The sequence below is a fragment of the Nelumbo lutea genome, chromosome 4 (assembly GCF_056320005.1).
Source record: "Nelumbo lutea isolate HS-2025 chromosome 4, American lotus-T2T, whole genome shotgun sequence".
Classification (NCBI taxonomy): domain Eukaryota; kingdom Viridiplantae; phylum Streptophyta; class Magnoliopsida; order Proteales; family Nelumbonaceae; genus Nelumbo; species Nelumbo lutea.
In genome coordinates, this window is record NC_142687.1 from 2,698,444 (window position 1) to 2,713,445 (window position 15,002).

General features: G+C 37.9%; 1 protein-coding gene across 12 annotated transcripts in view; it reads left to right on the top strand.

Moving 5' to 3' along the window:
* Positions 1-15,002, top strand: part of LOC148853375 (immunoglobulin) — a 40,693-nt gene that overhangs the window by 3,382 nt on the left and 22,309 nt on the right. For 6 of the 12 annotated variants that reach the window (XR_016112959.1, XR_016112961.1, XM_088984781.1 and 3 more), the window contains exons 4-11: positions 10,010-10,167; positions 11,258-11,327; positions 11,471-11,538; positions 11,729-11,975; positions 12,252-12,383; positions 12,490-12,596; positions 12,684-12,737; positions 12,876-12,959. Coding sequence is in view for 8 of the 12 variants with exons in the window: in XM_088984781.1 (XP_088840907.1) it covers positions 10,010-10,167; positions 11,258-11,327; positions 11,471-11,538; positions 11,729-11,975; positions 12,252-12,383; positions 12,490-12,596; positions 12,684-12,737; positions 12,876-12,959 (920 nt within the window). In the remaining 4 variants the exon portion in view is untranslated. Of the gene's footprint in view, positions 1-10,009; positions 10,168-11,257; positions 11,334-11,470; positions 11,539-11,728; positions 11,976-12,251; positions 12,384-12,489; positions 12,597-12,683; positions 12,738-12,875; positions 12,960-15,002 lie in introns of all 12 variants that reach the window. The other 6 variants (XR_016112958.1, XR_016112960.1, XM_088984780.1 and 3 more) reach the window with 1 other exon arrangement.

A 15,002-nucleotide genomic window follows, 5' to 3' on the forward strand; every position in this document is an offset into this window, starting at 1 on the left:
TCCTTGGATAGACTTTTAATCTTCTTGATGTCATTTCTGAATATCCAGGGTGTACTGTCGTGTTGTTTTAGCCAACTGATGATAACTTTGGAATCCCCTTCCACAACCAACCTTTCCACCCCCATGTCCTTAGCTTTTTGTATCCCATATACCATTGCCTTCAGTTCAGCTGTAATGGAATTTCCCATTCCAATGGGACCCGAATACAGCCCCAACACATTTCGTCTTTCATTTCTTATAACCCCTCCGATTCCAGATCTTCTTGGGTTTCTGAAACTGTTGCCATCAAAGTTCAATTTGACAAATCCTGGTTCAGGGGGCACCCACTCCTTCAGGATCTTCTTTTTCACTGAGGAAGAGAAAGCAACTAGCTGCCAATTCCTAATCATATCATCCAATGTAAAATTTGAAAATAAGTTCAGTGTTTTCACCCATGAGATCACCTTCACCATAATACTTTCTATCGTTTCTGCCTTGCATCTTTCCTTATCTTCAAATAATCTCCGATTTCTTTCCTCCCATCATACCCAATAGTACTGCTGCTGTTGTTCATCTCCACATCATTCTCCCTCTTCGCTTTGGCCATCTAAAAGTAGATGGCGCAAACAATCTTTCCAAGCTCATCGGGGTGTCCCACCTGCATCCAAATAGGTAGAAAAACCAATCCCAAATGCTACTATCAAGAGGACAGGAAACAAGAATATGAAGAGCATTCTCACCATTTGACTTATTTAAATAGCACCAATTTGGTGAAAGGCACCAACTAGGTCTTTTCCTCTGCAACAGATCACTAGTGTTAATTGCACTATGATATACTTCCCAACAAAAAGCACCCACTTTGTGAGGGATAGGTCAACACTAAACTTCCTGTAAAGGGAAGGGTTCCTCAGGTTGGGCAGGAGAAGACAAAAACTTGAAGAAAGAGGCACAACTGAAAACACGCGAAGGATGGGGAGACCAAAGTCTAGTGTCTTGTTTAGAAGTGTCAAGCCACACCCTATCAAGCACCTGAAGTAGAGAAGATAAAGAATCCAGTTCTGAGTCCCTAACATTTCTGTGAAGTCCTAGGGTCCAAGTCAGACCAGACAAGGGTGGGGAGGGGGCAAGAAAATCAGCAATGGGTCTACCTTTGAGGGATGAAAGAGCAAAAATTGAGGGAAAGAGGGTTTTTAAAGAAGACTCCCCCACCCAAATATCTTCCCAAAATTTGATTTTGTTACCTGAATTAAGATAAAATCTTATATGACTAAGGAATGAGGGGAGAAGTCTGTGAATTGCCTTCCATGGTGTATAGCTCGATGCCTTGCTGGAAACTCCAGCATTCCATCCATTCTCTAAGAGCCCATGTATACCAGTTACCACTTTGTACCAAAGCCTATCTGTCTCACCTGGGAATCTCCATAACCACTTGCCCAAGAGAGCTTCATTCCTCTCCATAAGTCTTCCAATGCCCAGCCCTCCCAAATCCTTCCTTCTAGTCGCTACTTCCCATCTAACTAGATGATCTCTCTTCTCATCAGGTTCCCACAGAAAATCCCTCATTATCTTCTCTAATTCCTTCCCAATAGCTTGAGGCATACTATAGTAAACTGGGAGATTTGCTAAGGTGGCTCTGATAAGAGTAATCCTTCCCCCCAGTGAGACATAATTTCTCTTCCATCCTGCCAACTTCTTTTCAAACCTCTCTATTACTGGTTCCTAGAAACCTAAGTTTTTTGGGTTTGCACCTAGAGGGAGTCCTAGATATTTCAAAGGCCACTCACTCCGCAGACAACCTAATTCCTCTGCCCAAATATTTATCTTTTCTTGGTTTAGTTTAATCCTGGCTATCACACTCTTGTTGAGGTTCACTTTCAGATTTGTCACTTTTTCAAAAAGGTTAACCACCAACCTAAGGTTCCTTGCTGCCAACTTATCTCCATTTTCACAAAAAATGATGATGTCATCCGCAAATTGAAGATGAGTAACTACAACTCATCATGGTCACAATACTTTCTTGTGACTTTCCAATGAAACACCAAAAAGCTATCAATCAAAAGACAAAAACAAATCACCTAGCGAGTGCTTGCCTGGGTGATTTGATTTCAATAAGTTCACATGGTCACAACACTATCTTGTGACACTCCAACAAGTCACGAACATGCTAATAATCAAATTTAAAATCAAATCACCTCATGAACGCATGACAAGGTGATTTGGTTTCGATTAGTCTACTTGGTCACAAACTTTTTTGCAACCCTCTAATAAAACATAGACATTCTATCAATCGAATGAAAGATGAAATTACCTAGTGAATCCATTCATGTTGTTGCTACCCCAAGTAATACATGAACTATCTACTATCATATGATAGACTACCTCACTAGGAATATCAAGAAATATGAAGTATTTTATATTTCATGGACTACCAACGGGTGCAATGTACCTTGGATCTACAAACATGCTCTAAGGGAAATAGAAAGCTTGGAGAGGGACCTAAATGCTAATTTTACCTGGACAAGAAAGGCTGCAAATGGGATGGATGACACATTAGCTAAATAGGGGGTTCTATGTGCCAGCAGTTGTTTTGGGCTCTGCTTCTCAGTTTTCTGCTTCTTGGGTGAAAGGTTACCCTCTCTTTATGTAACTTAAAACTGTCTTATTTTAATAAAATCAATTTCTTCTTGTTGATAAAAAAAAAATCAAGAAATATGAAGGTAGTCTAACATGTGGAGCAATGAGCTCACAAAGCCATAACACTTTCTTGTGGCCTCTTAAAAAACCTAGACACACTATATACGTTAAATGATAAAATAAAACACAAACATATTGTTATAAACCAAATGAAAAACCAATTAACCCAGCAAAGGCATGTCTATTGTTACTATACCAATGATACAAAAACAACCCACTATCATATAAAATAGAGACTACCTCTAGGATATACTACCCAACTATGACAATTAGGTAAAACCAAGGTAGCTTAACATGTAGAGTGACACATAGTTGAATGGACATTATTAAACTAAATTATTTAGTTTGAGTTAAAATACTTTTTTCTTTTTATTATTTTTCTTACATGGTGCTCAATCAAGATGTATACTGTCTTGAACCCTTCAAGGCTTAAAAACTTGAACTATTAAGCATGGAAGAACTCAAAATTTTGTCCAAACAACACACACTGATTTTCTTGTTCTTCTTTCAGTATATCTTTTCTTTTATTCTTTTTCTAGGACAAAAATAGAGTCTCAGCCATATATTTTTTGAAATTTCTTTTTCTTTCTTTTAATTTTTCATGAATATGTCAATTTTCAATGTTTTAAATGATTTTTATACATTTTCTATGAAGATCATAGACAATTAATAGTGAAAGATGGCTGCTGCTTGCTATGGAACCTAAGAAATTTCCCTAGGATTCATGATTTTTATTCAAAAAAATCCCATTGCCTAGGCAACTAGGCGACAAGGCATCCCTCTATTAGGGGTGTTCACGGTCTGCTTTGGTGCAGTTTGGAGAAGATCTCAGGCCAAACTAGTAAATTACGGTTTGAGAAATTCCCAGACCAAACCAAACCAAACCATTTTGGCATGGAAACCGAACCAGACCAAACCGTTTTATTATGGTTTGCTGCGGTTTCTAATACGGTTTTGGGACTTTGGGCCATTCTATGATTCTATTGGGCTTAATCCAATTAGAAAGCCTGAATGACACCCTTAAAAAGTTAAAAGTTGAAACTTTTGTTTTATTACTTTATTATAAAATTAAAGAGTTATTATATATTTATAATTTTATACATTTGGTTTAGATATTATATATATAATATTATATATTCATATTTGTGGTTTACAGTTTGGTTTGGTTTGTAAAATCTAATAAGCCAAACCGAAACCATAAACTGCAAATTCGGTTTGGTTTGGTTCAGTTTTGCAGTTTGAACTTTGAATTGTACAATGAACACCCCTACCCTCTATTGCCTATCCTTGCCTTGGCAATTTGAAAACTATGATATATATATATATATATATATATATATATATAAGATCTCTGTTGTCAGTTGTTTATGTTTATGTATTCAGGTTCAGTACCATAAGGGTACTGATGTAATTTCCTCTTTAATTATTGTTCGGCTGTATTAGTATAAATAATAATAGATCATTCTTTCGCCCCCTAAGTTCAATAGGGGCTTTCAGTCCTCTCGGCTCTCCTCTCCTCTCTCCCTCTCTTCTCTCCTCTTGTCTATCACTTGCTCTTGCTCAACATGGTATCAGAGCAAGTTCGCCCAGGCCTGAAAACAAATTAGTTGAGGTCATTCTCCAATGCCGAGTAGATTGCCTCTTCATCTCCTAGAAGTTGTATCCCTGATGCTCGACTTCAAGAAGGAAGAAGGTGCCGGCTTGACTGTTTAGCTTCCTAGCGCTGAAAAGAGTTCTGGTACAAAATCTTTTCGTATTCCAGCCCATATGCTGTTTTCATTGATTGCTTGGATGTAGAGAGGCTGTCACCTGTTGTACGAAGAGGAGGTTCTGGTTTGCAGAGAGGCTGGAGTTCAAGAAGGTACTGTCCATCTGCTGTTTGGGTGCCCTGGTATTGAACTGAAACTGTTTTTTGTTGTTCTTTCTTGCACCCTTCGATGGACTGTTGATACCCTAAAATTCGAATGTGGTGTTCTCCTTTGGTGTGCCACTACTATTCGGCTACATTGTTGATGGACTGAAGTTTTTTTTCCTTGACTGTTCTTGCTGTTTGGCTACATTATTGATCTCAGTGACTGTTCGGCTACCATGAAGTTGGTGTCAGGCGATTAGGTGTATGGTGAACTATCACCTTGTGTCTCTCTTTCTACTAAGGAGTTGTATGAAAACTGTAAAACCGTAGGTCATACAGACCTGGTTATGTACTGCATTGCAGTGTTTGTATGTTTGTTCATTGGATTCCTACAAAAATTGTAGGTCATACAGACTAGTCCAAGTGCTGCAGCAACAATGTTTGTTCTTGGTTCTCTGTGAAACCGCAGGTCAGAAGTATCTAGTTGTATGTTGAAACCGCAGGTCAGAAGTGCTTCTTCTTTTGTGGACTGAAGGACATAAGATCCCTTTTCTGTAACAACTCTGTGAGGCAGTGTGCCTTGGGTGTTGTGTGTTCTTAAACCTGAAATCATGAATAGTGAAGATTCAGCCACATCTGGAATCTCCACAATGCTGAATGGAATGAGTGGGGGTGGTGACCTATCCTTCCCTATGGCTGTTGTTCCTCTTGATGGATTAAATTACCTAGAATGGTCAAGAGGGATCAAGTTATACATCACTGCAAGAGGGAAGATAGGCTACATTAATGGGAGGATAAAAGAACCATCCTTCGGGAGTGCTGAATATGATAGATGGAATCAGGAGAACAATATTGTTATGTCCTGGCTCTTGGTTTCTATGCAGCCTCAAATCAGGAAGAATTTCATGTGGGCTGAAACTGCGAATGAAATCTGGGAACAAGCAAAGTCTACATATTCATAATTGAGACACTATGCCAAAATTTATCAACTGTAGGCAACATCTTCTACTTGTAGATAGGGGGATAGGTGTTTATCGGTCTATTACTCTGACTTAACATCTGCCTGGAAGGAGTTGGATCACTACCAGAGTGTGGATTGGAAATGTGATGAGGATGCTAAGAAGTACAAACAGATTGTTTCCCAGCAAAGGGTGTTTGCATTCTTACATGGTCTGAATCCTATGTATGAATCTATTAGAGTTCAGATTCTCAGCTCTAAGGATCTCCCTTCTGTTCAGGAAGTCTATGCTCTTGTACAATCTGAAGAAAGCAGGAGAAATTTGATGAACAGCCCTGGTGGGGATGCTGTTGTGTTAGTTGCAAAAGGGGGTGTATCTACTGGTGGGGGATCTTCTTCCCGGAAAGGAGATCTCCAGAAAAAAACAGAAGATAAGGAAAAATTGTGGTGCACTCATTGCCAGAAACCCCGACACACCAAAGATACCTGTTGGGATATTCATGGGAAACCAAAATGGGCTCAAGATCTGACTAAGAAACAAAGTTCAGAGGTGAATAAGAAGTACGGGCAGCAAAATACAAAGAAACATCACATGGCCAACATGGCTACTCGGGAGCATCAGCCTACCATTTCTACAGTGACTCAGACACATCTCACTGGACCCGACCCGAGGGAGGACATTATGAATTCCTTCCGTGACCATTTAGAGCTCTATGGTAGAGCAATTCGTCAGATGGATACTCCTCCCTCAACCTCATTTGCATCTACGTCAGGTAACCCTGCCACTGCTTTCCATGTTGCTTCTCACACCCATGACTCTCCATGGAACATTGATTCTGGAGCATCTAAACATATGACTGGTACGTCCTCTTACTTTCAAACCTATCACCCTCTTTCTGGAAGAGACAAGGTGAGACTAGCCGATGGATCATACTCTTCCATAGCTGGTCAAAGAACCCTTTCTCTTCCTATTGGCCTTACCCTCTCTGATGTTCTTCATGTTCCAAACTTTCCCATTAATTTATTCTCTGTTAGTAGTGTTACTAATTCCTTAAATTGCTCAGTGACTTTTTTCCCTTCTCATTGTGTGATTCAGGATCTGGCCTCGGGGAGGACGATTGGTAGGGGTCGTATGGTTGATGGGCTTTACATGCTGGATAATAAGGTTGGTCTTCATGTTATAGAGTCTATGAGTCAATCCTGTAAGAAAAAAGTCTATTTATGGCATTGTCGTCTTGGTCATTTGTCTTTTGAGTGTTTGAAAGTTGTATTCCCAGATCTGTTTAAGTCAATGTCTGTCTCTGACTTTTCTTGTCAAACGTGTCAGTTGAGTAAACATTGTAGAACTCTTTTTCTTCAAAGACATAGTAAATCTGAATCTCCATTTCACATTGTTCATTCTGATGAGTGGGGCCCTGTTACTTTACCATCTGAGAGTGGCTACAAGTATTTCATTACCCTCATTGATGATTACTCTAGATTTACATGGGTATATCCGATGCGAACCAGGGAAGAAGTACCAAAAATCATTCAAGATTTCCAGCGGATGGTCTTCACTCAATTTCAAACTGAAATCCAATTTTTCCAATTAGATAATGCAAAAGAATTTTTTCATAGTGACCTCACGGAATTTTTTGCTTCGCATGGTTCCCTTCACCGTAGCTCTTGTGCTCGCACACCACAACAAAATGGTGTGGCCGAGCAGAAGAACCGACATCTCCTTGAAGTGGCTGGAGGTTTATTACTTCATATGAATGTTCCCAAACGTTTTTGGCTTGAAGCTGTTCTTTGTTCCACTTACCTTATAAACCATATGCCCTCTCGTCGGTTAGAGTACAAAGCCCCACATCAACTTCTCTTTCCTAAGGCTCCCCTTCTTTCTGTTCCTCCTCGTGTCTTTGGTTGTCGGTGTTTTGTCCAAAATCTGTCTCCCACCCGTGGGAAATCGGACTCTCGTGCTATACCTTGCATATTTCTTGGTTACTCCTTCACCCAAAAGGGCTACCGTGTTTTTGATCCTGTTTTTCGTAAATTCTATGTCTCCATGGATGTTTTTTTTTTTGAAGATGAGCCTTTCTATCCTGTTTCTCCTCAGGGGGAGTGTAGACATGAGGTGAAACTAGTTCAGCTTCCCTCTCTCCCTGACCCTCCACCTTTTCGTGTTTTTTCTCGCCGTCACAAAGGCCAGCCAAATCCAAGAGCTGTAGAGAATCCGGAAGCTGTACCTCCTGTGCCACCAAACTCCTCGAGGGAGGATCATACTCACTCAGGTATTTTAGCTCCCAATGATGTCCTTGAATCTATTGAAAATGATTCCTCTACTGCTAATGATCTTGACCGTCCTATTGCTCACAGGAAGGGGGTCAGATTGTGCACCACAAAACATCCCATTTCCAACTTTGTCTCCTATGAGAACATTTCACCCTCATTCCGTGCCTTCCTTACCTCTATTGACAGTGTCCCTATCCCTAAGAATGTGGCAGAAGCTCTTTCAGTTCCTGAATGGACAAATGCCATGAGGGAAGAAGTTAATGCCCTTCACAAAAATGGCACATGGGAACTTGTTGATCTTCCCAAGGGAAAGGTTCCAGTTGGATGTAAATGGGTGTTCACAGTCAAACATAAGGCTGATGGAACAGTGGAAAGGTATAAAGCTCGTTTAGTGGCAAAGGGATTTACTCAAGTGTATGGAGTTGATTATGCTGAAACTTTTGCCCCCGTTGCCAAGATGAATTCCATTAGAGTCCTTTTCTCTCTTGCAGCCAATCTGGATTGGGTTTTACACCAAATGGACATCAAGAATGCATTCTTGAATGGTGACCTTGAAGAGGAAGTGTACATGATTCAACCTCTTGGGTTTCTAGCCCAAGGCAATGAACAGAAAGTGTGCAAGTTGAAGAAGTCCTTATACGGGCTGAAACAATCACCAAGAGCTTGGTTCAATAGATTCCATGTGGCAGTTCAGCAGAAATGATACAGGCAATGTCAGTCAGATCACACACTGTTCGTGAAAAAAAGAGAAGATAAAATTGCTGCTCTAATTGTTTATGTGGATGACATAATTGTTACTGGTGATTGGGAGGATGAAATTCAGAAATTGAAACTTTTCCTTGTAACTCAGTTTGAAGTGAAGGATCTAGGACCTGCCAGATACTTCCTTGGAATTGAAGTTGCCCGATCAAAAAAGGGTATCTTCATTTCTCAAAGGAAATACGTCTTAGATTTACTTCAGGACACTAGAAAGATGGGGGTGAAGCCAGTTGACTCTCCCATCGACCCCAACCATAAATTAGGTGACAACTGTGGTGAATCACTCAAGGATGTGAAACAGTTTTAGAGACTTGTAGGGAGATTGTTATACCTCTCTATGACTCGCCCAGACATTGCATATGCTGTTGGTGTCCTCAGTCAATTCATGCATGCTCCTAGGTCTTCTCATCTTGAAGCAGCAGAGAGAATCCTCCGATATTTGAAGAAATATCCGGGTACTGGTTTGTTGTTTCAAAAGCATGGACATTTGAAAGTTGAAGTTTATACAGATGCAGATTGGGCTGGATCCCAAAGTGACAGAAAGTCTACTAGTGGCTACTGCACCTTCATAGGAGGGAACCTTGTTACATGGAGAAGTAAAAAGCAAAATGTGGTAGCTAGATCCAGTGCTGAAGCTGAATATCGTGCTATGGCCCACGGGGTTGCTGAAGGCATGTGGATAAAGAATTTGTTGGGGGAGTTGGGTTTTCCAGTGACCAAACCTATAACTCTATTTTGTGATAACAAAGCAGCTATAAGCATTGCTGCCAATCCGGTGCTACATGATAGAACAAAACACATCGAAGTTGACAAGCATTTTATCAGAGAGAAAGTTATCACAGGCGAAGTGTGTAACCCCTATGTCACTTCTGAGAACCAGCTTGCAGACATCTTTACAAAGGGTTTAAACCTTTCCAGACATCATGATCTTTGTGACAAGTTGGGCATGATTGATATCTATGCTCCAACTTGAGGGGGAGTGTTGTCAGTTGTTTATGTTTATGTATTCAGGTTTAGTACCATAAGGGTACTGATGTAATTTCCTCTTTGATTATTGTTCGGCTGTACTAGTATAAATAATAATAGATCATTCTTTCACCCCCTAAGTTCAATAGGGGCTTTCAGTCCTCTTGGCTCTCCTCTCCTCTTTCCCTCTCTTCTCTCCTCTTGTCTATCACTTGCTCTTGCTCAACAATCTCTAATGGGCTGAATTGTGCTTGAGCCTAGAAACTTAAGGTTCTAAAACACTCAAGTACCTCAACCTGATCATGTCTCTTCTGGTTTGACATATTGTTGGACTGTTCCCTAGATCCAGCAATATGTTAAATTCAATTGTGGTTAATTTAATTGTTCTAAAAAGCAAGTTGTTTGGCATAATGTGCTCATGCTGATTTTAGCCTTTCCTACTCATCATAGCATTTAATCAATTTTCCTCTGATATGTAATTGCTTGATATAACAATTCTTTTTTGTTGAAAATACCTCGAACATCTGCAGATATAGTGCGAACAGAACTACCAAAGAGCATACCTCCATCATACAGGGGCACTGCCATTCGTTATCATTACTATGTTAGAAGCATGCTGTCTGGACGATGGTTGGCATTGGAGAATGGGCATTCTCACAGAGAGCCCATAAATGATCTCATTCAGCTGGTTGGTTTAATTTATTTATATTTTATTTGTAGCTCAAAAGGTTGTGAAAATGGCGTTAAATATCTCTGTGATTGTTGAGTACATGATAGTCAAGGTTGAGTTTTAGCTGATGGTGTTCTATGAGATTCTGTTTCAAACATAATAGTATAGTTATTTAGCTGATGGCATTAAATTATGACTTGCTTGCATGTTGGAAAGTAATATCATGACCAAGACCAATGCCACTTGGTATATATAGTTATTTAACTTTGTGAAGCATGACTACTCTTCTTGTTGTCTTTGTATAAGAAGCAAAAAGTTAAACTGAGAAAGCTTCTATCTTTTCATGCTCTTATCTCTTTCTACATCTTTTTATAAATAATGGAAAAATAAGAAAATGGTTTTAGGATAGGACCTTGATTACACTATAGAAACCACCCCACCCCCTAAATGTAAAAAGAGAGACTTTCTGTAGAGTATGATTTATGAAATCTAGAAGTTTTCAAAAGAACCGGGCTTAGCTTGTGTGCCCATCCTATTGTAGGAGTTAATGAAAGAGTTGGAATTCTGTAACTAGTATGATGAGTTTCTATATTATTATTATTATTGTTGTTGTTGTTGTTTTTATTGTTGTTGCTATTGTTATTTGATTCTCTCTCTCTCTCTCTCAGACTTCATTTGAGTGGAACTGTCTAACTCTTATTTAGGACATTTGGCACCTCTTAAAGGACTAACTTCACTGACCATGGACAGATTAATTCAATCTACACACATATTCTATAATAACCTATAACTCTAGTAAGGTTTAACCTGCAAATTATACTGATAAAAAAAAAACTTGTAAATTATAATTACTGGTGCATAGCACAAAGGGGGTCATTTTCTCTGATCTAGGTAACTTTGATAAATGTTTTTACCCTTGTGATGATTGCCTCTTAGGAAGACATACTTAATGGGATAAACATGATTTTAAAGTTTTTAATTTTAGCTTATGTTGTTTTTTGACCTTATGTTTATATGGATTGTTTCCTATGCAAAATATTGTAAAGGCTTTGCATTTTCTTTTTTTCTGTCTATGGTTCATTTTATATGTAAACTCTAATTACTGCAGGAAGCTCGTGTTCCACTACAAATATGGGCCACACAAAAGACCAGTGGCTTTCTAAGTGAAGAAGGTCAAGGTGATGGTGTGTTCCTCCTTGAAAGTTGAAATTTATTTGTCCCAATTATCTATAGATTCCAGGATGTGATTCTAACTATTACATATCCCTTTATTTTTACAACTATATTTAGAAACTTGAATTGTGCCTGCCACCACCTGCAGGGGTTTTATCTTCTACAGTCTTCCAAATGGATATATATTGGAAAGAGAAGGATGCAGACTCTGAATGGGTAAGCAGTTATGGTGCCTTTAGATATATCTATTCCATGTGTTCAATTGGAAGTGGTATCACTACCTAGTTTCAAGTTCTTGGGTCATGATCAGCCAGTCTAAGAATATATTCTTTCATGAATTAATTTTCATAAATTATTTTAGTGTATGATTTTCTAAATTCAACTCTATATGTTTTTTCTTTGGCAGTCTAGAGCCAATGAAATGTATGATGGGGTAGAGGAAGGCTATGAAAGCTCCAGGGATGAGATATCCTCTGTTTCTTCTTATAATCCGACTAAGGGAACAGTAGACCTACCATTTGGAAGATCTCTATCCTTGCAATCTGTAGCAAGGAATTCAAACAAGGATGTGTCATATCTCCAAGGAGAGCGTGCAAGTTTATATTCCACAGCACTTACTCAGCTCTCTGTGGCTGAGGTCTTGGATGATCCAGGTGATATGAAGCACTTCCATAAACAAGAACTAGTATCATGATTGAGAAATGGTTTCTCGTGTATTATTGGTTCTGCAGTGTCGTCTTACCAATTGTGCTTTCTTATGCCCCTTTCTGAATTTATTTTTTTATTCTACAGAATGTGTTCAATTATGGGAACATTAACTGTTTAACATTTAACAATGCTTTCTGTATATTTTTATCAGATACTTCTTTACGTGTTTGAGTTTATTGTGCAAGCCAACTTTTAAAATGATGGCTTATTCTTCCCAACAGATGTATTTCCACCCTATAAGAGGCCTCCATCTGTTCTCTCTCCAAGGGAGCTGACAAAGCATAGAAATCTGATCTCCACTGAAGATGATAGAGAACTACCTGTTGTACATGGAAATATTGAACCTATTGCATGTAAATCATCATAATTTCCTTCTAGTATCAGTAACAATGTTCTGTCCAATCTCTAGGATTTCCCAACTTGTCTGGTAAGCTTATTTTTGAAAATCATTTTCTGCAGCAGAAGGCTTTATTCGAGGAAAGTCTTATAATATCAGGTTGGATGACCAAGTTTTGCTCCGATTTTCTCCAAAGAACTCTGACTCAACTTATTACTTCAGTGACATGGTAAACATTCTATATATCCTTAATTTCATGTTTTGCATTACTCCAATGTCTAATGTAGTTATGGCATTTTTTTATATTTGGCAACAGATTGGTGGGACTCTCACCTTCTTTCATGAAGAAGGAACAAGGAGATGCCTTGAGGTACTTGTATATTTGGCTCAGTAGAACATTCCTTTGAAGTAATATAATATTTTCTTCTAATTTTATGGCTCTTTCACTTTTAAGCTGAATTGCTGCTTGTCATGGAGTTATAATGACAAAGTCATTAATATCTTACAGGTTTCAATAACCTTGGAGACTTCAGAAACTATAGGTCAGCGTTTTATTCATCCTTCACGAAGGAATTCCCCAACAATCACAAAGGTGTCCTTTTATTTTTTTTCATATTCATTGTTTAAAAGCGTAGCATGTATGAGTTTGTTTCTTGCTGTATGAGGCTATGGTTACCAGTTTTAATTGTCAGGTTAACATGGTCAGTCTGTTTTTCAACAACAATGAAAAATAATTTTGGGTGGTAAAATAAAAGAGAGCTTCAATAATGAAAAAGAAGAAATTACAAAAGACTGTTGCAATAACACCCAAGCAAAACAAAGAAGCATCTCAGAAGTGAAATAATACGTAATGTTTGAAATAAAGTTGTATGAATTGATAACATGCTTTTCAAGTGATGTTATCAATTTATCATGATTGATAAAAAAAAGTGATGTTATCATGTTTTGAGTTCTTTTTTATCAGTAACAATTTCACAGCCTCTTCAATTATTAAAGTACAAGCAAAGTACATAGCAGTAAGAAACTAAACCCACCATGAAGAAGAACCTTTATTTAATTATCATAAAGATAAAATTTGATAAAAGTGTATCATGTTCTTATCTTTTTCTAATGTTGTCTTTTGTTTGTAGAGAATCTAGGCATATTGCTTGTGCATGTTTTCGTGCTATATTGACATCCAATTCATCATTTTTCTTGGATATACTTGATATATTTTTGACATATGTGTCATAGTTTTGAGCTTGTATATCAAGTTTGTTATTCATAATATATAGAGTTTGTTCTTTAACTTTTGTCGGGATTAATACAACTTTACTGTTATAACATGCATACAGACACAAGTTAAGCCCTGTTTTTTGAAAACTTAAAACACTAAATCATAGTTACCGGGCAAATAAAGTAGATCAAAATGATGGAGCTTCTATCTGGAGGGGCGAGAGTTCCATGATTTGTTAGAATATATGTTTATGGAATTGAAAGAAAAAAGATAGAAATGGAGAGTATTTTACCCATGTTGTAAGGGTATATTGACAATTTTGAATTTGGGGCTGAAGGGAGTTAAAGGCCTAGGGGAATGGTGAATGAATGTATTTTACCTATGTATGTATGATGCATCAACTGCTCAAACATCACATATAAGATTAACATGAAGAGGAACTTGAGTAAGATTTATCTTCCTAGTTTTGTACATACTGAAAAACAATGACCTTCAATTGGCAGTTTATATGCAAAGTCAAAGATATTAAGATGTAAAACTGTCAATTCCAAGAAGTGGAGATGAAATGCCATGGTTATTATATCAAATTCCACTGGCTAGGAAATCTATAAAAGAAACTCTCAATAGGATGACATCTTCAAATAGGCCATTCGATAAATTTTTACATGTCAATAGTGATAGTCTTAGGACTTAGGTAGATTTTTGTTTGCTTATCTTGGGTTTTTTGGGGTTCTAAGTGTATTTCTGCAAAAATTTGTATTTATCCAGTGTGGAATCCAGCCATTAGGATTTTTAGTTAGAAAATTGTTTATTTATGTTCGTGGTTTCATAGTCACTGGATCAGTAGATATGAAGTTATGTGATTTTTCTTTCACTTTTGTTAGCAGAGGAAGAACAATAATTCTGTCAATATATTCCATAAGTTGACTAATGATGTTGAATTTAATTTGAAATCGATGCCACCAACTTGGTGGGGATTCCTATGACTTATTTATTCCTAGGAGGACTCAAGTGCTTCTAAGGACTTTCTCTCGTTTCTTCCTGTTCTCTCCCTAATAATCTCTTGCTATTATGATTGTTATGTTGTTCCTATGTTCTAATTGATGATTGAAACATAGGCTAATCTTATCTTTTTTGTAGAAATCAAGTGATGGGCCATCTATTGAATTTCATCCATTACTTGTGTCCCAGGCCCTAGAATGCCTTATGATGAACCCAAAAGAAAAAAAGAAAAAAAGAAAAAAAGAGAGAAATGTGAATGTGTTCTATATTTGTATCATTGTATGTTTTTTGTAGTAGGATCCCAAATTGTTGTTTTTAAGTAGCTTTGTTGACAGTTTGGATCCAGGGGTATTTTTATCGTTTTCATAATTCAGAATCTGGTTAGGGGCAGTTGGGTGCACATTTGTTGGGTTTTGG